This window comes from Crocodylus porosus, unplaced genomic scaffold (genome assembly GCF_001723895.1).
Source record: "Crocodylus porosus isolate Cpor-Errol unplaced genomic scaffold, CroPor_comp1, whole genome shotgun sequence".
NCBI classification, from domain to species: Eukaryota; Metazoa; Chordata; order Crocodylia; family Crocodylidae; genus Crocodylus; species Crocodylus porosus.
This window is the reverse complement of record NW_017728925.1, coordinates 16,754,607-16,776,239: the sequence shown is the minus strand read 5'-3', so window position 1 is coordinate 16,776,239 and position 21,633 is coordinate 16,754,607. Positions and strand designations below refer to the sequence as shown.

At 46.8% G+C, this 21,633-nt stretch overlaps 2 protein-coding genes across 3 annotated transcripts in view; one reads left to right on the top strand and one right to left on the bottom strand.

Annotated features, from left to right (window-relative positions):
- The window catches only part of STOM (stomatin), a 12,182-nt gene extending 5,862 nt beyond the window's left edge, over positions 1–6,320 (top strand). Inside the window, exons 4-6 of the mRNA XM_019540973.1 lie at positions 757–960; positions 1,482–1,616; positions 4,271–6,320. Of these exons, the coding sequence (XP_019396518.1) occupies positions 757–960; positions 1,482–1,616; positions 4,271–4,465 (534 nt within the window). The 3' untranslated portion in view covers positions 4,466–6,320. The remainder of the gene's footprint in view (positions 1–756; positions 961–1,481; positions 1,617–4,270) is intronic.
- Positions 6,321–8,947: 2,627 nt separating this feature from the next.
- The window catches only part of GSN (gelsolin), a 32,560-nt gene continuing 19,874 nt past the window's right edge, over positions 8,948–21,633 (bottom strand). For both annotated transcript variants that reach the window (XM_019540971.1, XM_019540972.1), the window contains exons 4-17: positions 20,827–20,988; positions 20,175–20,324; positions 19,696–19,785; positions 19,120–19,252; positions 18,433–18,521; positions 16,969–17,184; positions 16,199–16,332; positions 15,306–15,396; positions 13,804–13,974; positions 12,626–12,800; positions 11,585–11,709; positions 10,937–11,014; positions 10,148–10,208; positions 8,948–9,342 (exon numbers count right to left, since the gene is read on the bottom strand). In XM_019540971.1, coding sequence (XP_019396516.1) covers positions 9,173–9,342; positions 10,148–10,208; positions 10,937–11,014; positions 11,585–11,709; positions 12,626–12,800; positions 13,804–13,974; positions 15,306–15,396; positions 16,199–16,332; positions 16,969–17,184; positions 18,433–18,521; positions 19,120–19,252; positions 19,696–19,785; positions 20,175–20,324; positions 20,827–20,988 — 1,845 coding nt within the window. In that variant the 3' untranslated portion in view covers positions 8,948–9,172. The remainder of the gene's footprint in view (positions 9,343–10,147; positions 10,209–10,936; positions 11,015–11,584; positions 11,710–12,625; positions 12,801–13,803; positions 13,975–15,305; positions 15,397–16,198; positions 16,333–16,968; positions 17,185–18,432; positions 18,522–19,119; positions 19,253–19,695; positions 19,786–20,174; positions 20,325–20,826; positions 20,989–21,633) is intronic.

Below are 21,633 nucleotides of genomic sequence, written 5' to 3'. Positions count from 1 at the left end.
TTATCTTGCTGGGATCCTATGACCCCAGCTGCCTTCCTGCCCTTTGGGCAGGGAGCTGGATTCGATGATCTCCCGAGGTCCCTTCCAGCCCTAATGTCTATGAAATCTATAAACCACGCCGGCTCTAATAATAATTTGTTAAAATATTACTTTTTTTCAGTTCAAACTGCTTGGGAGCTTCAGTGTATCTACTCCTTTTATAAACCATGTCTCCATGCATATTAATATCAAAGAAGCTCTCTATCATTTATGATTTTTTTTTATCTCTGCTCTTTTTTTGTATTCCTACCCTGTGATCACAACCTTAGCAAGTTGGATGGTCATGCTCTGCAAACAAAAAGAAACCCTTCAGTGTGTTCTTAGTCCTGTTGATTTCTGAAAGTTTTGTCTCCTTCCTCTGCCAGGGGATTAGTGATGTACACTGCTGCACACATCTGTACAATCCAGGGTGCAAACTAAAACATACTCTCCTGTGACATGTGTCATGATCCTAAATTTCTCCTAATCCAAAGGAGTTAAACTGAGATGATTCATTTGTGTCTTTACATATATACAATACATGCACACACAGAGCCCATATTTGAGATGGAGATAACCTACTTTTCTAAAACCGTCCCATGACCATGGCAAAAACAGAATTGTGCTCTAGATGATATTGCAAGCATGTAGTATAATTACAATTTTCTGTTTTAATATTCTTTTTGTTGTGGTCCTTCTTGTTCCATTTCATTATTTGCCATCTTTTCTCCCTATTAGATCCTCACCAAGGACTCTGTGACCGTGAATGTAGATGGAGTGGTTTATTACAGAGTCCAGAATGCCACCCTTGCTGTAGCAAACATCACAAATGCTGACTCGGCCACCCGGCTCTTGGCACAAACCACCCTGAGGAATGTTCTGGGGACCAAGAACCTCTCTCAGATCCTTTCTGATCGTGAAGAAATTGCTCACAGCATGCAGGTATGTGCAACTTTTAGAGCCCTGCTTACCTACTCAATCAAGTTAAGCAACAGGGATGAGGAGTACCTTGCAAACTAAACCTTTTCTTGGGTATAAATTGACAAGCCAAGCACATCCAGTTGAATTTGGAGTGGGGTTTTGTTTATAGCTTCTCCCAAGAGCTGCTGGAACAGTGTCCAAGTATACCAAGAATCATAAGCAAAGGAAAGGTCCAAAAGATGGGTTGTTTTGCTGTCTCATACCTGTGCTATTATGGTTCATAGCAATGGCTTTTAGCGTTTGTGCCAGTTTCTAAGTTTGTTACTCTAGAACTATATTACAACCATGTTCCAGCAATGACAAAATTGCAATATAGGTATATTCTGCACCTTAGATATAGGGAGATATCCACAGATTAATAGTATTTTACTTTAATTTGATTGGTAAATCTTTTTGTTTAACTTAGCATTGGTGTTTTAAAATGATTTTCATAATTTAGCCAGGCAAGTGGAGGTCACACATTTGTCCTGTCTCTTTGACAGGCCACACTTGACGAGGCAACAGATGACTGGGGAATTAAAGTGGAACGTGTGGAAATCAAGGATGTGAAGCTGCCAGTCCAGCTGCAGAGAGCAATGGCTGCTGAAGCAGAAGCAGCCCGAGAAGCAAGAGCCAAGGTAATGATTTCTTCTTACTCCATTTTTATCAGTAACTTCTTTGGTGATTCCTCTGAGGACAAAGACCTTCACAAAGAGCATAGGGGAAAGCAGGACAAGATTTTTGGTAGAATTCTGTCTGGAAGCTTGCCCTCATCTGTCTCCCTGTCAAAGAGCATTTTCAAGCCCAACCCTTCTCCTGTCCCATGACAACTCCTAAAAATATAAACAGGATGTAGTCTTGGTACAGTGCTAGCTGGCTGGAATGCAAGATGTAGGTCAGGGTTCCTGCCTCTTCTGTTAACTTACTGAGACTTTAGACAAGTCCCTTACACTCCATTTCAATTTCTGTGTAATATTTCTAGGGGTTATGTGGCTTAATGCTTGTAAAGAAGTACTCTTAGCTCCTCTGCATTAACAGTATTCGGAATCCATTTGGTGGTGCTTTTTCCATCCTTTCTAATGAACGGTAGGGCAGTCTGATGAAAAGATCCGCTGAGATTTTTGCTATGGGAATTTGGAAATTGGCTTCCCAAAACTTAGCAGAATGGCTTTCCTGCTTACTTAAGGAGACTTTTTGCTGTGAACCTTGCTCCCCCTGGCGGTTCACAAACCCAGCACTAGAAAGCTTTGCAGCAATGACTGAATTACTTCAAAAACAAAATTGCAGGTTCTGTTGGAAGTGCCAGCCCAAGACCAAAATTGGAAAGGTCTTTTACTTTTAGAAACACATTAATGTTTTTTTCTGACCTCTCTCTCATTGGAAATATTGAACTTTCATTGCAAAATGCAAAGATCCTTCTTGACAACAGGTTTAATTGTAGTTTGTTTAATGCCACAGAATTTAATTTTTGCCTGTTTTTGAATCGTGATATCTAAATTCATATTCATTATCATATACTTACTGAAAAGTGAGTATACTTAGTGAAAAGGAGAAAAAGCTAATGAAACCTTTAGATTCCACTTGTAAAAACAGCTTGCTTGCTTATGTTTGTGCGTGGAAATAAAAATGAGGAAACCAGGATTTCATTGGACACACTTGGTGGCTGAATACTGAAGGTGAATTTTGCAGGACAGTTGGAGAAGGCCTTGGTTGTAAGCAATACCTTATACTTTCCAAAGATTAAAGCCTACATTTTTGCGAGTTAAATAACTTACCAACTTCATATTGATAACTTAAACTAATGGTTAAAATAGTGGCAACCCCGCCTTGTGTGCACACCCACACCCATCTGCGTCTTAGCTCATCAAAAAGTCTTAACCACTGTCAAGGTTTTTGTACACATCACAGCAGAGAGCAGAGGGAGTTTTAAGGAGGGATGCACAAAAAAATAATGACTTAAGTTTGTGCATGTCTACAGGGAGTTCATCCCAAGGGTGAAGGGCAGCATGAGAGAAAGCACAAAGGCACTTGTTTGACAATGCAAGAAGTGAACAACAGTGCCAGCTTCTGTATGCCTATCAGAAGTGGGAGTCGACATCTCAATAGCGAGCGAGAGATGATAGACCATGCAGGGGCCTGAACTTGAAGATGAGTAACTTCTGTTTGATGTGACAGAAAAAAGAAGAGCCAGTAGAGATGCAAAAAGAGGGGTGACATGATCAAAGCAACAGGCTAGGATGATGCTCTTTGCAGCTGTGTTCTGACTGGGGACGACCGGGCAAATAGCATGTGTCAAGGGGAGAGAGGGATGTTGCAGTAACTGTGGTGGTGATGATGATAGTGCCAGTGGAGTGTGTAGAGGAGAAACCAGGTAGAACTGGAGGAGAAAAGCTCCATCCTAGATTCCTCTGGCAAGCAGTGTGTAAACAGCTGTGTACAATGGACTTGAAAATGACAGGGAGATAGGGCAGTAGCTGAAGAGGCACTTGAGGACAAGGGTAAATATTAAGATAGGAGAGACCTATGCCTGTTTGTATGGTGAAGGGAAGGAGCCAGAAGTGTGAGAGGTGGTCACTCGATGCAGAAAGGGAAAGGGCAGGAGGAAGCTCTGAGAAGTGAGTTGAAAACAGCTGAGGTTGCAGGTCCAGGTGCCTGGTGTCACCGCACCTGTCTTGGATCCCGTTCCAGTAGGATTTCTAGCAGGTGAGTGGTTCAGACATGAGCTTTGGTGCTGAATTGTTTGCCAACCACTGCATTCACCCTGATAGGGTGGGACACACTTCACAGTGAATGTTCAGTGCATAGCATAGCTTAGCTTTATCTTCAAAGTGAATCTTTGGTACCTCAAACTTGAAGGTACCCAAGTTTATTCCCTTCTCTCATTCTTCACAAGCTGCTTTGATTTTCTTTGCCAGTTGAAATCTTGTGTAAGCTTGTTACACAGCCCACGGATTCAGCTTCTCCTGGCTCCTCTGCTCAGGGTTCTGTACTGCTGGCTTCCACTAATACCAGTAAGATGGGTCTGCAAGAGGATGGTAGTGTGCAAGAGTCCCTTTGGCAGGGTACTGGTGTGGGGGCAGCACAGGGTCCTGGCAGTTATTTCAGAAGGTACAAAACTCATAAGTTATAAACTAAAGCTCTCCATAGAGACTATGTTCACATCTGCTACCTAAGGATGGTGCACAGTTTGGCACTTGGTCTTGTAACTTAAGGGACTGAAATAACTCAGTGAGCCTCTGAGGTAGCAGCGTGCCAAACACCTGCTATTTCACCCATTTTGTCCCCCCCCCAGGTAATTGCGGCTGAGGGTGAAATGAATGCCTCCAGGGCCCTGAAAGAAGCCTCCATGGTTATTAGCGAGTCCCCTGCTGCTCTTCAGCTTCGCTACCTGCAGACCCTGACCACCATTGCTGCAGAGAAGAACTCTACCATTGTCTTCCCACTACCCATAGACATGCTGCAAAACCTCATGAGCACAAAACACTAAATTGTGCTTGAAGAAGGGATCTTCTGCAGCTGGGGTTGTCTGTCAAAACAAATTAGCTGTTAAGGTTTCAGGTAATGTTAGCAGAATGGGGCTTTTAAGGCACCCTCTTTTTTGTGACCCTGAGCAGAGTATGCAATAGTGAAACATATTTAGTGTTCGTGAATGTGAGCAATCAAAATCCTCTCCAAGTCCTAGAAACAAACAGCGCTTTTAAAAACAAACATCCGTTTTAAATGTGAAATTATTTTATTCTCTTAGGTGACAACCTCTTGTCATCTACAGGTCCCCTTTCCCAAATGGTCTGGATGACCACTTTGGGTGAGAAATTTCCTCTTGGAAGGGCTGTGAAGTAATCCCAGAACTGGAGATGGGTTTTCTCTCACCAGCCACACACGCTGTATAGGGTATTGCTCCATTTCAGAAAGTGGCATTGGCCCTGTGTGAGGAAATGAAGGGTTCAGCCACTTTCTGTTTGGATTGTAGCCATACGAACTGGAGCCACAGATGTGCTCATTCACTTCTGCCTGTTTCCTGAAGTAATCAAACAGGGGAGCACTGGATACTGGTAGCTCTGAAAAATCAGACCAGTGTCATCTTAAAATCCAGTCTGAAAAATCAGACCAGTGTTGTCTTAATATCCAATCTCCCCTCTGTGAGAGGCAGCAGTTAGCCCATGCTGCTGAAATGAAATTTCCACCCCTGCCTTAACAATGGGAGAGGCATAAACTCTGTAGTTAGGGATCTAATAGGCTTGTAGTCACTGATATGCACTCCAGTCATCATGGTTGTGTGCCTGCTTGTACAGATTAATGCCTTTTAAAAAAGTTTGAAATGTCTCCGAATCTGCCTTTATTTGTATATTCTCTTTTTAAAAGTACTGCTTTCTAAAAAAAAATAATAAAATAGCAATTTTTTTGTTTGTAAATGGTAGCCTTTCATATTTTGATTTTTAAATACACTTGTTACACAGGATTTGAAGTTCTGTATCTGTCTTAAAGCTGGCACCTGTTGCAAATATAGTGTGGTTTTTAAATGGTCTTGTATTTCATTTTTTTAACAAAAGATCTGTATACTTTTCCAGTGTCTGCTAAATCAGGTTATTGATTTTATTTGTATGTATTTGCTAAGAAGGAACATCTTGCACTCCCAGTTAAAAATTACATACCCTTGTGTAATGTGAAGATTTCATAATCTTTTATATTTGGTCTCATGTTAATCTTAGGGCAGTGTATAGTACAGAGTCAGTTGTTCTGTGTTCCTCTGATAACTGTAATAGCATAGTTGTCGTAATGATTGGCACATACCCATAAGATTAGTTTTAGGCCTCTTCTCATATGTCAGTTGTTCCCTTTGTTTTTTGAGCTTCACTGAAACGCTTGCAGTTCAGGTCCCCTCTGCTCAACTCCTCGCCTGCTGCAAGACTATCAGTTTCATCCTGATCTTTCACTTCAGTGCTCCTTGCAGTCCTGCTAACTGGACACAACTGTCTGCCCTGACTGTAAACACATTGCGATGTAAGTGAGAGCAAATAGAAAGTTCCCACATCTTGCATACATAACATAGTTAGAGAAACATGTTCTGTGAATCCTCTAATGTTCATTTGCATAATCTGTTAAGCCACTGTAACATCTGTAAAAAAGAATTACAGATTGCGCTGAGATTATGTTGAGCCAGATTCAGCACCGGAAAAAACTCCATTGGTGGCAAGAATCCAACTCCACTGAACTTGGCTTCTAGTCATTAAGCACTAAAGAGATAGCATAAAAATAAAGGCAAAGTTGATGGTGATAAATGGATCGTGGAAGTGCCCTTGTACTCACGCTGCCCATAATAAAGTTTGTAATTTATCTAATTGCCTTTGTGCAATGAGTCATTTTGTATTCGCATCCGTTATATTGAGTAATGGCACAATAGTGCTTTTTGCCACAAGATCCTGCCGTTCTTGACCATATCTTACTGGCTTTCACACTGAGTGACCATAGGCATTAAGAACTATTCAGACAGCCTTCCAGTCTACACTACGGTGGGGAAAAACAATCTCATCCCTTTAAAAAGGTGGGGGGGACTTGGCTGGGATTGTTTAGGTAGGGATGATCCTGGCATGAGCAGTGGCCTGGACTAGATGACTCACAAGGTCCCTTCCAGCCCTAGTTTTTCCTACAATCCTGCCAGGATTAAGATTAATTTGTAACCGTTTCATCTGGCTGCATTCTCCTGCAGTAAGTGTAATACAAATACAATACTGAAACTTACCTTCTGGTTTCATCCCACTTTCACAAGAACCAAGTTGTCCCCCTGCAACACATGTACCATCTCCTAAATGTACCTATGTACCCCTCGTCTTTCACACTTATCCGAGTCAGGGGTTTTTCCTACTCTATGTAACAGGATACCATCCTTTCATGAATGATGAGTGGTATTGCAGTTTGGCATGAGCAGAGTTTGCATCACGGTCATCCAACTTGTGTTATGTAGCTGACTGACTTACACCAGCACCTGGTGCTATGCTCATTCTGTTGAAATACGTGTAGCACAAGTGACATCAGTTCTGCAGCTTGATATGGACTGTCTGGGAGTACAGGTGTGATGCTCTCGATTTTTTTTTTTTCTACTACCAGTGTATTCACCCATTTATCAGGCTATCTGTTGCAAAAGTTGCCCTACTCACCCTTTGTCTTGAATACAATGCTTCTAGAGACCTAGGCAGATGGGGTTCTTTGGGTAAATGCGATGCCTATGGATCTACCCATTCACCACCTCTCAGGGGGTGAGAGCATAAGTGATCTACTTGGGTATCAGTTTCATTACCAATGACTGGTCCAGGTGAATGCCTAGCATAAAAACCAAAAGAATTAGAAACTCAGCTTTCTTCAGGCCTTATTTTCTGAGTTGCTGTTAACCCTTGAGCCAAATGAGGTGAATCACAGAAAGTAACTGGGAAAGTCCCAGAAATTGCTACCAGATTAAATAGATTTTGGTTTGGTGTCTGTTTCTTACAAGCAACTTCTTTAAATAAAGGCCAGTTCCACCCTAAAAATGCTAGGCACAAAGCTTTAATAAGTTCTATCTTGAAGTCATCTCTTCCTGTACAAGCAGAGAATGAAGGGCTTATGATTGTCTCCCTCTCCACATAAACCACTTCCTGTAAAAGATAAAAGTCTCAAGGTTGTCTTAGTCTTCTTAGAAATAGCAGATTTGTATAGGGACAAGCAGGTTTTTGGTGTCTTACAGTAAGCAGAAGACCTGTCAGAGAGAGGGTAGGGAGGAATAAAGGACTAGTAAATCTGAACACAATTATACTTCATTATACTGCTCTCTTTAAAGGTTAAGCATGAAATACTTTTCTTCAAAACTAAAATATGAAGGTGTTTTATACTCTCATTGTGTAAAGAAAAATCCATTCGGCTATTCTTCAGGAGCTGAAAGGGGAAGTTTCCAGTCTGATGCAATTTGAGCCTGGGTCAAACTCCTGCCCTTGCACAACACCTTGCCTGGAAAAGCTGGCAGACCCTCCACTTAGCGTTTTGTTAAAATGCATTGCATTTACAGACTCAAGAACGGCAACAAGAAGAGGATCTATGATAACACATCACCAGTCTCCGTATATTTGGCCTAATGACCTTGCTTTTTCTTTCACCAGGTATCTCCCCACTAGCTTATATTTCAAGGAACCATCATCTGGTTTTTAATAAAAGCCTTGTGCTGCATGCTGAAACCATCAGTGTCCACTTGGGGAGGAAAACAAGATGCTTTTGCAGGAGACTCATGTTAAAAACAGTTAAGAAGGAAAATTAAAAAATATAAGCTTTTATTCCCTCCAGGGGAGCAGGAGCACACCATATTTTATGGCATGAAACCAGCTGCTGCTCTGAACTGTTCTGTGGAAGATGCCATGTGTGGAAGTATGTTGTATCCACCGGTGTATTTACATGGCATCCCTCTTTTTGCATATTCCAGCCCTAGGCCTAGGGACTCAGGATTTCTCTCCGTAGCTGAAAATGCATTAGCAATTAGCACTAGGAGCTCTACTCCAGCTGATAGCAGCAGGTTAATAGAAGAAGCAAGTGACCAGAGCTAATTTGTTAGAACTCCAAAAATGAAGGGATCATTAGCTCTGACAACCCAGTTTCAAGGGGCACAAAACTCATGTATTTAGGATACCTATTAACAGCTAGCCTCTAGTTTATTTCTGCACTTCATAACATATCCATGTCATTTCCCTCCTAATTTTATCTTTTACTTTGTATCTTGTTTTCCACCCTTTTTCTGATCTAATTTGTTTCCTAATCACTGGCTTGTTTCATGCAGTAATTTAGTGCAAGTTTTAGTAGCTGATCAGTCAGCAGAAAGACTTGCATTCTGCAGCAAATGTGTATGTAAAAACATCACAAGCTAGGTAGACTTTTTTAAAGTGCATTTATGTCAAAACAGCTTAAATTTGGCTCCACAGGGTGTTCCTCCCAATAATTGAAATACAACAACTTTTTTAGTCTTCACTTGTTCTGTATAAGCTTTATTGTATTAAATACCATATTTAAAGCAGCAGGAAGGGTGATATGACTGGTCATTAAATTCTTTAATTATTGCACAGCTATCTGGCTATTAAAAACAGTTGCCGCATTAATGTGTGTCCTGCAGGAGGAAGTAGCACTTGTAGGTAGTGAAGGCACCGAGCTGACTCTACTCCAAAAGAAAAATGCTTTTCGCTTAGGCAGCCAGTTCATCCATGGCTCTTTGCAGAGGATCAACAGTCCAGTAATCATCATCCCAGCCCAGGAACCAGCCAGAGAAGGTGGGTGGTTCCAACCCTTGCTTGACGACAGTAATAGGAGTTCTCTTATCTCGGATAGCTGGATCAGTCTCAATGTACCTTTTAGCTGTGAACAGGCAAGAAGGAAAGCCCATCAAATCATGACAATTTTTGTAGCGTGATCATCGAATGAGGCTCTGGAAAAAGCTCACTGCATGGCAGAGACTTAGAAAACGAGGCCTCAAGCTTTTTTTTTTTAATTATTAATAAACAGGTGACTCTGCCAACAAGGTCACAGCAGGTGTGTGTGGGTGTGTAGTAGTGTCCCAGGAGATGTTTTCAATCACAAGCCAAGTATCTGGAAGGATTCAAATCAGGAATGCTCTTTGCTCATGAGTTACGTAGCAGAGCCGCTAACAAGCATCAGTATTTAAACTGTAAAGTTATGCCATCATTTCTCATCATATCTGGGGTGATCTTTTGACTCATATCAAGGATTTTGATTTTCATTAACAACAGTTATTCCCTCCCCTGACTTTGTTACCTTTTGCATCTTAAATTTGAACATTTTGAGGGGACAAGAGTCTCATGCTCATCCACACAGTTAGATACAAAGCTTAAAGAGTATGCGTCAAGGCAGAAAATTACTGCGTTTCTTCTAGTCATTAAGTAAAAGCCATTTACATAGCCTAAGTTTGCTGGAAGATGAATATGGTTTGTCCAACAACCAGTGCCTGCTTGCACCAAGCTACAGGGATCATACCAAGCTGTTCTAGATACAAGGGTTTCCTCATCAATCCGGCAGTCTGTACTTTTAACTTGTCATAAAGATAGCAGCTGTTTGAAAGATGGAACTCCCTGCTCCCTGTGGTCTAGCCAGAGGTGGAATAAAGGAGAGAGGAGTTATTTAGAAAAAAATATGATGGTCTCACCAGATGCCAAGGCCTCAGTCTTTTCTTCTTCCTGTGCTTCATTTCCAATCCAGACAAAGACCTACAAATGAAAGATCACAAACAACTTTAGGAGCAATCTGCCTCTGAAACGAAGTCAGAAAAGGTCTCAGTGAGGAAACAGAGGCATGATATAGAACTGGAAAAAGCCATACTGTTTGGCTGAACTGCTGATCCACTCATAACTATAAATGAAGCTGTTAATGCTTCTGGCATAGCTTGAGAGAGAACTTTTTTCCCAAATGATAAATCACAACGATGTGAACAATGGCCGGTACAGTTACCCTATTCTGACAGCAGGAAGAACCAGCTGCCATCTGACCTATATTGTTGTTTTAACCAGCTGTAGCATTCCCATATACAGACTGGTTGCTTGATTTGTGCAAGTGACCAAGGAGCCTTCTGTTTTCCTTAATGACACAGGAAGTTAATAAAAATGAACCACTGGGTGCTGACCTCATGCTCAGTCACACACAGAGAAGGTATGGGAATAAACTCCTGTCCTCCAGGAGTTTACAGGCTCAAAGTTGTAAATAGACTGCACTGATTCCAGCAAAACACATTCCATTTGGACAATCAGCTGAACAGAGGAAACTATAGGAATGCAACTTTATCCATCCTTTAGATTAAAAATCAATATGGTTTAAATATCTAATCTATCCTCTGCTGGCCAAATTGATCCTGTGGTATCATAACTTTTCCATAACTGTGGATCTCTTCTGTACATAGCACGTCTTTGCTTCCCTCCTAGTTAAATTAACTCGATGGTACCTGGTCCCATGTGTCAAGGATCATGACATCATCTATGGCAAGGTCATCCTGGGTCAGCTCCCCGGGAACCTCTTCAATCTGAAAAGAATTATGTTTAAGGGGGGAAAAAAATCACATACTCAAGGGAAAACCTGTGTTATTCTGAGCCATGTTTGCATCATTTTTTCCCTGCCAGTAGATACCAACTTAGGAATGCATTGCATTCACTGCAAGGCGAAGACGTGCTCGCATGGCTCCTGACCACACAACACGTCCATCCACCCTAGTCTTTGCCAAAGAGACAAATTCAATCACAGTTTACCCAGGAAAGCCATGGTTTTATGCATGTGCTCACAATTCCTCCCACTTGGAGCGCTTCCAAGATAGTCAGTGGAGCCTGAACGCTAACCCCAGCCAAAGGAGCCCTAGCTTAACACCACGGCAAATTGCTATAGCAGCAACAGGGCTAAGGATTTTGCAGCTGTCTTTGCAGGGAAGCACTGCTGACACCACTATGGGGGAAGCCAGGTGCATTAACTGGGAAGCAGCACTGTAACCAGACTGGTGAAGGTGCAGCTTGGGCCAAGGATTGGAGGACTGTCTCTGGACCTAGTAGCCAGATGTGTAAATCACTGAGAACAGCCTCCAGTTAGACCCCAAAACACTCACAATAAAACGTCCACTCTTGTTTGAGCAAGCAAAGAGGCGAGGGGGGTTAGCATCCATCTTCTTGTCCTTCAGCCGTGGGGAGGTACGATAAGCTGCCTTTCCACCCAGTGCTTCCCAAAAGCTATCTGCAAGAGACAGTGGGATGAGGATGTTCCTCCTGCCCGCACCACATCCACCCATCACTGCTTAAGGGGATCTGAGAGCCACCAGTGTGGGCATCCATTTCACACCCATACAGTTGCCATACAAGTGTATCAAAGGTGTTTGAAGGAGCCATTCCATGCCTCAGCAATGCACCCCGCTGTGCACAAACCTGCCCCTGGAGCAGCCACTATGAATCTCCTTATCCAGAATAATTGGGGCATCCCAGGTATGCACCTTGCCCCCTGAGACCTGCCATTCTGACCATGTAATTCACTGACTGAGACAGCAGAATACATCTCCACCAGGTAGCACATCAGAGGGAACTAAAGCATGTAGTAATGAAGCTAAGGCCAACTGCAGACTCACAGAGGAAGCCAAGATCCTGGAAGGGGGAGGGCAATGCCAGGGAATAAAAATAAAGGGTAACCTCACTAAACTCATCCAGGCCAGAGCAGATGCAGTCACCAGTTCATGCTTGCACCTTGTCTGACCATGACCCACTGTGTAGGAAGACAGTCCCATGGCATTATTGCTAACTGATGAAGAGAGTGGACACTACTGGCACCAAGGAACAGCCCTGTCAAAGACCAGGGATGGATGCACGAGGATGGAGGGAATCAACACAGAATCCCCTGGCTCCCTAAAGGGAAAAGGATTTGCATTGGGAGCTAATGGGTCCTTATTGCTCTCTATTAACTCTAACACCATGGCTAGGTGCCTGGGCTCTTCTATTACCTGTTCAAGTACAGAGCCTAGCGGCGATGACTGCCTTGGAAAAGGAACCTTGTTTCCCTAGATGATTTGGCTTCTGGCAACAAGGTCAAAGTAAACACCCTTGGTCCAACTATAAGATGGGCAAGGAGTTACAGCCAGAAGGTCAAGTCGTGTCTCCCTCACCTGGCTCGCTGCCCTCAGCAACTTGTACAGGGCGAACTCCCAGGATCTTGAGCAGCTCTTGAGCTCCAGACTTCTCAGTGGCGCTGGCCCCTTGGCCCTCCCAAAGGTAAGCAGCGGAGGGAGTTTTTAGGACAAAGGCATCGTTGGAATTCAACTCACTGGCAACAGGATCCAGCTGAAAATCAAAATGGATTAGCAAAGAGGTCCATAATTTGGACACTGCCAGTTCCTGAAGAGCCACCATCAGCACTGGTGACTCTGTCTTTCCTGCTGCTGTGAATTGGCTTGTACCAACCACCATACAAGTGTCAGTGGCTAAAGCAGAGACAGCATGCTTGCAAGTTGCAGCTAATTTTGCTGAAGCTAAAGGATAATCCACACCACCATGCTAGGGTGAAGGAGACTGGTGTCCTGCACATATTTGACTCATGTTTGAAAAAATGAGTCGGGGAGTTAACTAATAACAAGAAGAGTAAAGAAGTGGTTTGTGTGCATCTGATTGACATGTACATGTCTGATACAGGGCTGTGATCCTACCGGATCTCAGCATCCTCAATAGTAGGATGTTTAAGAAAGATGGGAAACCTCCAAGCTCATCAATTGGCACCAGACCAGCACCCCATGATGGGGCTAGACAGCTACTGAGAAAACAGCTTCTCTCACCATCTGTGACTCAATTGCTTTTTCTTTTTTTACACAAATGTGGATATTAACCTGTGTCCTGGCAGAAGCTCTGTTTCAGGATCGGGTACTTGTCACTTCATCCTCAGCTGGAGAGTCACATTGTTATGCGCTGCTAGCAAGGGGCTGCGTGCTGCCGCAGAGACTGGCCATTTGATATAATGAGGATGAAACAATCCCTCTGCCTCTTGTGAAAAGCCCTTCAAACAGTACTGGATGGTAGCAGTAAACTTAAGGGAACGTGTTGGTTATTACTATTTACCCATGGGAGAAGGGGAAGCTCATGGTATCTTATCTAGACTGCAAAAAGTTTCATAGATGTTTGAGTCAGAAGGGACCTTGGATGTTTGTTTCAATTCAGGGCAAGTCCTGCTCAAAGGTTAACCTGGCATTATTTCTGCTCCAAGAGGGAATACAGTACAGCAAGAACTGAAGGAGCATGTTCCCGGCCTGCCCGTAAACCCCACATTTGGCTGGCTGGCTTCTCCATCACATACCTCCACTGCTCGGGTAGCTCCAGAGGTGCTTGAGCGGACCTGGAACAGACGTGTATTTGCAGGTGCCGTCTGGCCTCCATCCCTGGAGGTCCCACCCTTGTTGATGATCAAAGGCTTCCCACCGAACATGCTCATGAGATGAGGTGGCTCTTTCCCCTGCACCACTCGTTTCTGTAAGAAGGAAGCCCGAAGTCACCACCACCCTCAAGACTGCCATAACGGGGGCCCACAAAAGCAGCAGTACCCTACTAGAAACAGCAATGACTATTGTAAGGGAAATCAGAGGCCTTCAAGCTAACCAGCCGAACAGCCACCTCGTCATCACTCATCCTGGCCAGCTCCGTTTAAGGGAGAGCAGCCCATCGAGGCAGAAGCTGCAAGCCACGGTAATTACAGTGTCCCTAGTCACGCTTCAGACATCTGTAAAGCCAGCTTCTCGCATAGCAACAGGAGCGCACGCTACCAGGAATCGTTAACAGGGAGCGCAGCTGCCAAGTGCTGACTCACTGATTCCCACTTCTCCTTGGCTTGGCGCTGCTGCCTTCCCTCGGCACAAAGCCTCTCCCAAAAAGCTCTTCTGCTGCAGCCCCTGCCCTGCTGGACACCGTGGCTGGGCTCTGGCACCAGATAAACACGTTCAGTAACAAATCTGAGTGAGGCCCTGTTGCCGCACAGTACCATACGCCACTCATACGATAGTCGGGAGGATGCTGAATCCTCCCATGGTGCTAGCCCTGGGATGGATTTCAGGCCCATGTCTGCTTTTGTTGCATAACAGCTATGCATCACGTGCTCCGAGGAGTTACGATCTTTGTCTTCTAAAAACCACGCTTCTTAAATGACCTTTCCACTCCCTTCCTCCTTTACCCGCTCAGGGCTTTAACCCCTGGGGTGGGCGGAGGAGAAAGCATCCTTCCTATCCCAGTGCTGTCTGCACTGACATTTGTAGGTCTTGCACAATGCTTAGATCATAAAGTGATATGTGCTTTAAAAAGGCCAAACATGGAGATAAGAGGAAGAAATGTAAAGGGGAGAGAGAGACAGAGAAGCAGAAAGTTAAACGCAACTTGCTGCATTCAGCAGCCCTTCTGAATAGGTCACCACCCTGGCATGGTCCCTTCTAGAAACAGTGGACGATGCACCTGCCGCTCGACCACTTCTCCATCCTGCATTGGCTCACTGGTGGCAGAAGCGGTCTCCTCACCCCTATGCCGTTCTCCTCTCACTTGGATGTTAAATAAAGCAAAGGAGGGAAAAAAATAGATGTCTGAGCCAACTCTGGGGGTTTGCATTTAGGTCACCAGCACCTCTCCCTACACAAAGCTGAGTTAAATATATTCAAAGTGTTTCCTCTCCTTTCTGCCAGGAAGCATTGTCAGCTCTCCACACTTCACCCCAAACATCAGGGCGCAGAGTTCATTAGTGCCTGTGAATTAGCAAGGTGTGAAGGAAGCCACCTTGCCTGCGTGTGCCCTCCTTTCGGCTGCCGTGGTTTCAGTTACCTGCACCGGGGTGCCTCCCAGTTCCTCGTCCAGCTGCACAGTGAGGAAGGCAGAGGTGGCGATTTCATCCTGGGAGGAGTTCGCACCTTGCCTGGGGAGCGGGAAAAAAAGCACAGCACATCTAAGACCTTTGTCCTGGGGCCTCAGCACCATCACCAAAGCAGCTGTTAACCAACTCACTCAGCACTTGGTGACCACGAATACTGGGCTGGGCATGGGGGAACAGGATAAGGCAGGGCGCCTGAGCAGGGATCTCTGTGCATCTCGATTCCCAGGTCGCCCCGTCCCCAGGGTAGCTGATTTAACAACACACTTGCTTCAGCTCCCACACTGAAATAACTAGCTTAACAGCTCACCTACACTCCTCAAAAAGGCATATACGCCACAAAAAACAAAAAAACCCCCACCCTCCTCCCCTTGCTGGGGCTACTGCTTTCTCCCGGCTCCCGAGGAATCTGTTGGGAAGGAGGCCTCTGCGGGGCTGCTTGAACCGAGCCTTGCACAGAAAACAGGCCTAGGAAATCTTGTGACAACAAGCCTCCCACTGAGCGAGCAAGCGGCAGGAAGAAGGCAGTGTGCAAAAAGTCAATTCTATGGTTCGCCAAGGAGGTGGAGCCCACAAAGAAAGAGCTTGAGCTTCGGCCAAAGGGAGTGTAACCACTGTGTCCAACACAACCAGGCACGGTCACTTTCTACACTGACCCTTTCTTGCCTTGCAGTTAACCCACCCGCTATTTTCCATGCTGGCATGCTGTTGGCCGGGGCAGGCTCTCTAGGGGGAACCCCCTGCCCCGAGGTCCCTGGGCGAGCGGTCGCTGCTTCTCCTGCAGCTGCACTGCAGGATCTTTGCCTGCCCAGCTTCTCTAGCCCTTCAGCACCAGAAAAGCTCTTACCAAGTGTAGATGATCTGTCCCTGCTTGCCTCCGTGCCTGTAGTCATACAAGATAATGTAGCTGTCTCCGCCGTAAAACTGGCCGTAGCTCGAGGGATCCACAGCCACTTTAGCAGAGCCTTCTATTCTCCAAATCTACAAAAGGATTGGGGGGGCAGAAATGTCCCAACTCGGTGAAATGGGAACAAACGTCACATAATAAACAGTGCTGTTTTCAGTAGCTCCTTCCCGGGTTCAGCTTCCCACCAGCCACGGCCCTGCAGCACCACCTGCCGGGGAGCGACGAGAACAGACCGCAACCCCTCCCACCACGGGCTGACTCGCACAGGGCCTTTGCCGTCACATCCATAACCCTCCTGTCCTCAGCCCAAAACCTTGGCTGAATTCAGCAACAACCTCACAGCTACTTGGGCACATGCAAGTGCCCCTGGGCAGGTGGGTGCTTTGCTGGCTTGGAGGTTTCGCAGTTACCCCAGATGAAGGCAGGAGCTGTCTCAGCTTTGCCACATTCCCAAAGGAGAAAGCCTGGGCCAGGAGCTCCTTTTGGTTTGCATTTGAAGATGGGGAGCAGAGAGAAGGGGACATCAGTGCTTAGCCCTTCTGGACCAAACTCCACCCTGGCTTCGAAGCACAAGCTCACAACGCCAGGGGCACATCTTGCAGCCACTTCCCCTCCTCTCGTACCAAGCATCAGGCAGTGGAAGAAGCAAGGAGGGGACTGGCCCATGGTGGGGCTGATGCCTCTATGTTACCTCTCCGCTGCTGCTTTACCTGCTTGTTGCCAGAGCCGTCGTCTTCCATGCCATGCTGGGCAGCCATAGGCTTGGAGGTGTGCAGTGTAGCAGCATCAAAAGGCACCTTATCGATGTTGGCAATGTGGCTGGAGACATAGGCCACCCCTAGCCCCTCCGTCTGGTCCCTGTCCCGCCAGTTCTTGAAGAACTGCTTGAACAAAGGCGTTTCGCCTTCCTCGGGCAGGACTTGGATCTGAAACAAGGGAAGTGGCCTGTTAGGGGGACTCTTGCTCTATGCTTGGCAGGGCTGTGGTTCCAGCTGCTCTCTACCACGTCACTGGCAGATGTGGGGCCAAAAGAGGGGGAAAAAAATCCCTGAAGCCCCTCCACTGAGGTTGTACCACCCAACCACAAGGAGTGGTATTGCAGACAACAGAGAAACGTGAAGTTGCAAACATGCACTTAGTCAAGTTGACCCTGGAGGGTGTGGGGGACTCGCAGGCTCCACAGTGACAGCCTTGGCAATCAGTGTCTCCACATGTTCTTCTCTGCCCAGTCCTATCACGAGCATCCTACATTCGTGCAGTACCAGCTGCACGACCACAGCCTGGGAAGCATCAGTTGCTCTCAGCCAGCACGTGTGCTCAACCCTGGAAAAGTCTAAACCACTACAATAAACACATAACCCTAAAAGCACGTTCTAGGATTGTTCATGGAACAAACCACTCTGAAAGCCAAACAGTTTAGAGACTTCCAGCAAGGACAGAAAAATCAGTTGCTGGTGATCATAATAATAAAAACCCTTGTAAGAAGTCCTCTCCTGGGAGATTATATTAGGCACTGCTCCTCAGTCTAACCAAAGGAACTCACAATTTCCTCCCCCAAAAAGCCTCTCTCCAGCTTCCTGGGACCTGCACAGAGGCTATTTAAGACCTGGGAGATCCATTAGCTCCACGTGATACACCTGGAAAGGGTGTGGCAAACTGAGGGAGGAAGTTGCTTAAAATGAGAAACACAAACCTGCCTCAAAATGCTTGTGCATGGTGGGGGGAATGGATTGGAGAACACAGGGGGAGCTGATCAGCTCCTCTAACAGGCCTTGGGGCAGGACAGGATTCAGAGAGCAGGAGTCTGAAGATCCTTTGCGAATAAGATAGAGATTGCAGGGACTGAAACTGCCAAGCCTAGCAAGGGTAGCAATTATCCCTTGGGATAGTCCTTGGAGTCTCCCTGATGGACAGCCTTTGAGAGAGAAGAATAATACTCCTGCAGGGAGGGATTGCAAGGACTCAAATGGCAGCATTATGCTAAGACAGGTGGGACGGCAGAGATCTATGTCCGAGGGCAGATCAACAGAAGAGGAGCTGTCTGAAAGCCCAGGAGGAGTGCTCTGTGACCAGGAGACAGTGCCCTGGGCTCAGTGCCCTTCGTCTGGGAGACATCAAGTTTGAGAGCTGGGCAGAAGGCACGGCCACCCCAGTGCCCCGCCACTGCCCCGTACCTGGGTGTGTTTGGGATACTGCATCTTCTCAATGAACTCTGTGGCAGTTCTCAGGGCGGCCTTCTTCTCTTCAGCGTTGGCCTTCTTGCCTTTCATGCAAACAAAGAGCAGAGGTCACAGAGGGGGGCAAAAAAACCTTATCTGCTTTGTACCCAGAGGCAAAACTCTTCTCTCCACAGCCCACGTTAAACCCCTTCTGTTGCAAGAGGGATCAGTCTTTCTAGGTAACACTCAGCTTGGCAGTGATGCCAAGGAGTGGGGGATAACGCTCTACTCTGAATGCACTACGAGACGGTCCAGTGGCACAATGCAAGCAGCGTATCGTGGCAAGCTGCCTTCTGCCCGTTCCATTCCCCCCTAACTCGGCAGTGGTTCACAGTCAGTTCAAAGGACCGCGAGGAGCTATGCACGGAGCTCGACAGGCCGCCAGAGGGCAGGAACCTCACGGGCGAGGTGCTTGCTGTCCGCTCCCTGCCTGCAGCTGCCAAGAGAAAGAGGCTGTAGGCAAGAGCATCTGCCCTGGCCCTGGGGCATCAGGATGGCACAGAGGGAGAGAGGAGATGCTCCTAGCTAATGAGCTCCAGCATCAGGGGCATTTCTGGACCCATTAGTACTACCCCCTAATTACTGGAAGCAGGGACCGTGCATGCCTGACTGTCTTTATGGCCCACTCCCCTCACACAGTACCTTTCCACACAAAGATTTTCCCATCAGTGCCATGGTCCAGGATGAAGCAGTCATCTGAGATCAGCGCAGCCTGGGAGAAGGGGTTCTCAGCTGCCACCAGGGAGACCACCATGTTCCCTGCCCCGTTGGTTACCTGTGACAATGCAGTGCAGCAACAATTCAGAGATGTCGTCTGGGGAGCTGGAGGGCTGCTTCCTTCCGTACTACATGCAGCAGTTAGGGGCATAATGGGGATTCATGGCTTACGGTCCTTTTAAACGTGGCCTTCCTAATATAGCAACAGTATATTAACAGTATATTAACTAACAGTATATAGGGCATGCCTACTCTGAGGGTTTCAGCAACCTCCCCCCAGGAGGAAAGGCAGGAGGGCCTGAAAAGGGCAAGCCTGGAGTGTGGGGGATTAGAAGTGGCATCTCTAAGTGAGGGTCTTGTAAATGCAGGGTGCCAAAACCACATCGGAGGCTTATGAGTGTGCGTCAGGCCTCCTCCTTCCAGCTCCAGCTGTTGCACTTCCCAGCAGACACTCCGCCTTTTATGAGGCTCCTCTGCCTGGGTCCAGCTGTTTCTTGTTACCTTGTACAGCTTAGCCAGCTTTCTATTGGCTGCATCAGTTTGTTGCTCATCAGCAACTCCTTCTGGCAGATCAGGCTTTGGTCCCAGAACCTGAGAGAGAGGAAAACAACGCTGCTAGTTAATCCAAGAGGGCTCCTGCGCCACAGATGCTCCAACCGCAAAGAGCAAACAAGGGAAACTTCTAGGTCAACGACATCAAAACTGACACATTCTGATCCCTAAACTCTGGTTCGTGTCCTTTGGTTGAAATAATCCTAGTCCTGTGCCATTGGGCAGCCCGTTCCATCGAAGCACCCCCAAGCCATTTGGCCACAGTCTTACCACGGGCTGGCAGAAGTGGATGGGGAAACCAAGGCATAGAAGGGACTTGCCCAAGGCCATGCAGTGAGTCAGTGGCACAGTCAGAAATGGAGTCCACGCGGTCTGCATGCACGGACAGAGCTCTGCTCAGCACCCGAGTGAGCACGCGAGACAGTCACCTCCAGCATTTGCTCCCGTTCCGACCCTTCCTCCATGACGTAGACCCTCGCACGGCCGTGCCGCTCGTTATCCCGGATTCCCTTGGCCACTATTGTGGCCTTCAAGCGCTCCTGGCGGTTGCTTTGGGAGCCGCACCACTGGTGGATGTCCTGCAAGGCACAGACAGAAGCACGGTGTTTCAGAGACTTCTGGGCTACGAACCCAGGGTTTTCTCAGGGGGCTGAATCCTTTCACTCTAACCTGCTAAGGGGGCTGGGCTGCTGGTGTGAAATGAGGAGCTGGAGCAGCTCTAGTCCTCAGGAGCTGAAAGCATGGTATGACTGATGGGAGGCAAATGAGAGCAGGGCACTAGGGCTTTCAGGAGGTGGTTACCATCCATGAGGGAAGGGGCAGCCTTGGAGCCTGGCTGGGAAGCAGGGGCTGAGCGCCCTGCACCACTCTTCACACCAGGACAATGCAGCTCGAGTCCCAGCTCGTCATTAGGAGAGCTGAAAGGTCAGCTGCAGGCTGTGAGACCACTGGTGACCAAGAGAGTGCTTTGCCTCTGCTTCTCCACTAAGTTCATGGCTCCCCTTTTAAAGGAGAGCAAAACATCACCCCCTCTCCCCAGCCCCGGCTTGTCAACTGCGCAGGCTTTAGCTGCAGACTCACAGCGCCCAGGTCAAGGATGAAGCAGTCTCCTTTGCTGAAGCTGTTCCAGGTCACGGGGACCTCGGTAGCTCGGGGTGCTCGTTTGCCTTTAACCTGCAGCAGCCTCTGGACAGTCACTTCATTGGGAACCACGTGCTTGAAGCCAGAAGCCACCCCACCAGCCTGAAAGAATGAAAGATAAGGACAGTTCACACTCGCAGTCCTGCTCTGAAAGGGACTGAGGGTGGGTGGGTCTGTCAAGAGTTGAGGACATCTAACAGCCAGGAGGGCAAGCTTGTTCCTGTCCCTGCTGTGCTTTCGCAGATCACGGTGTCTATGATCATGACATTTCCTATTGCAACTACTATGTGCCCAGGAAAACTGGTGCAACACAGCCGAGATTTGTGGCTGTCAGCATCTGCCGCAGGAAATGGAGGATGCTTCCTCTGTTCTAGCCTTCTGACTGCCCGGCGCGCACCTGGGCGACGTGCCTACTTCCACTTAGGCCAACCTCACCGCTCGCTCTCATTTCTGCCACCGACAGAGTGCCCCTAGCCTGAGACAGAATTGAGAATAGGACTCAAGCCTTTTGACCACTTAACCCTTTCCTGTAGTCCCTAGAACACAATACCTCCCTTTGCACAGCCTATTTTGGACAACTGCTTATCACATACTCTTTCACTCTGTACAAATACAAGAGAGGATTTATTTGCTGGTCCCTAACGTTTTCACTGTGCTTCACCAAGGGGAGGTTTAAAACTCTTTCAGCAAGGATACATCCTCCGAATTAAGATTCAGACTGAGCAGAAAATGAGACGATTCAGGCAA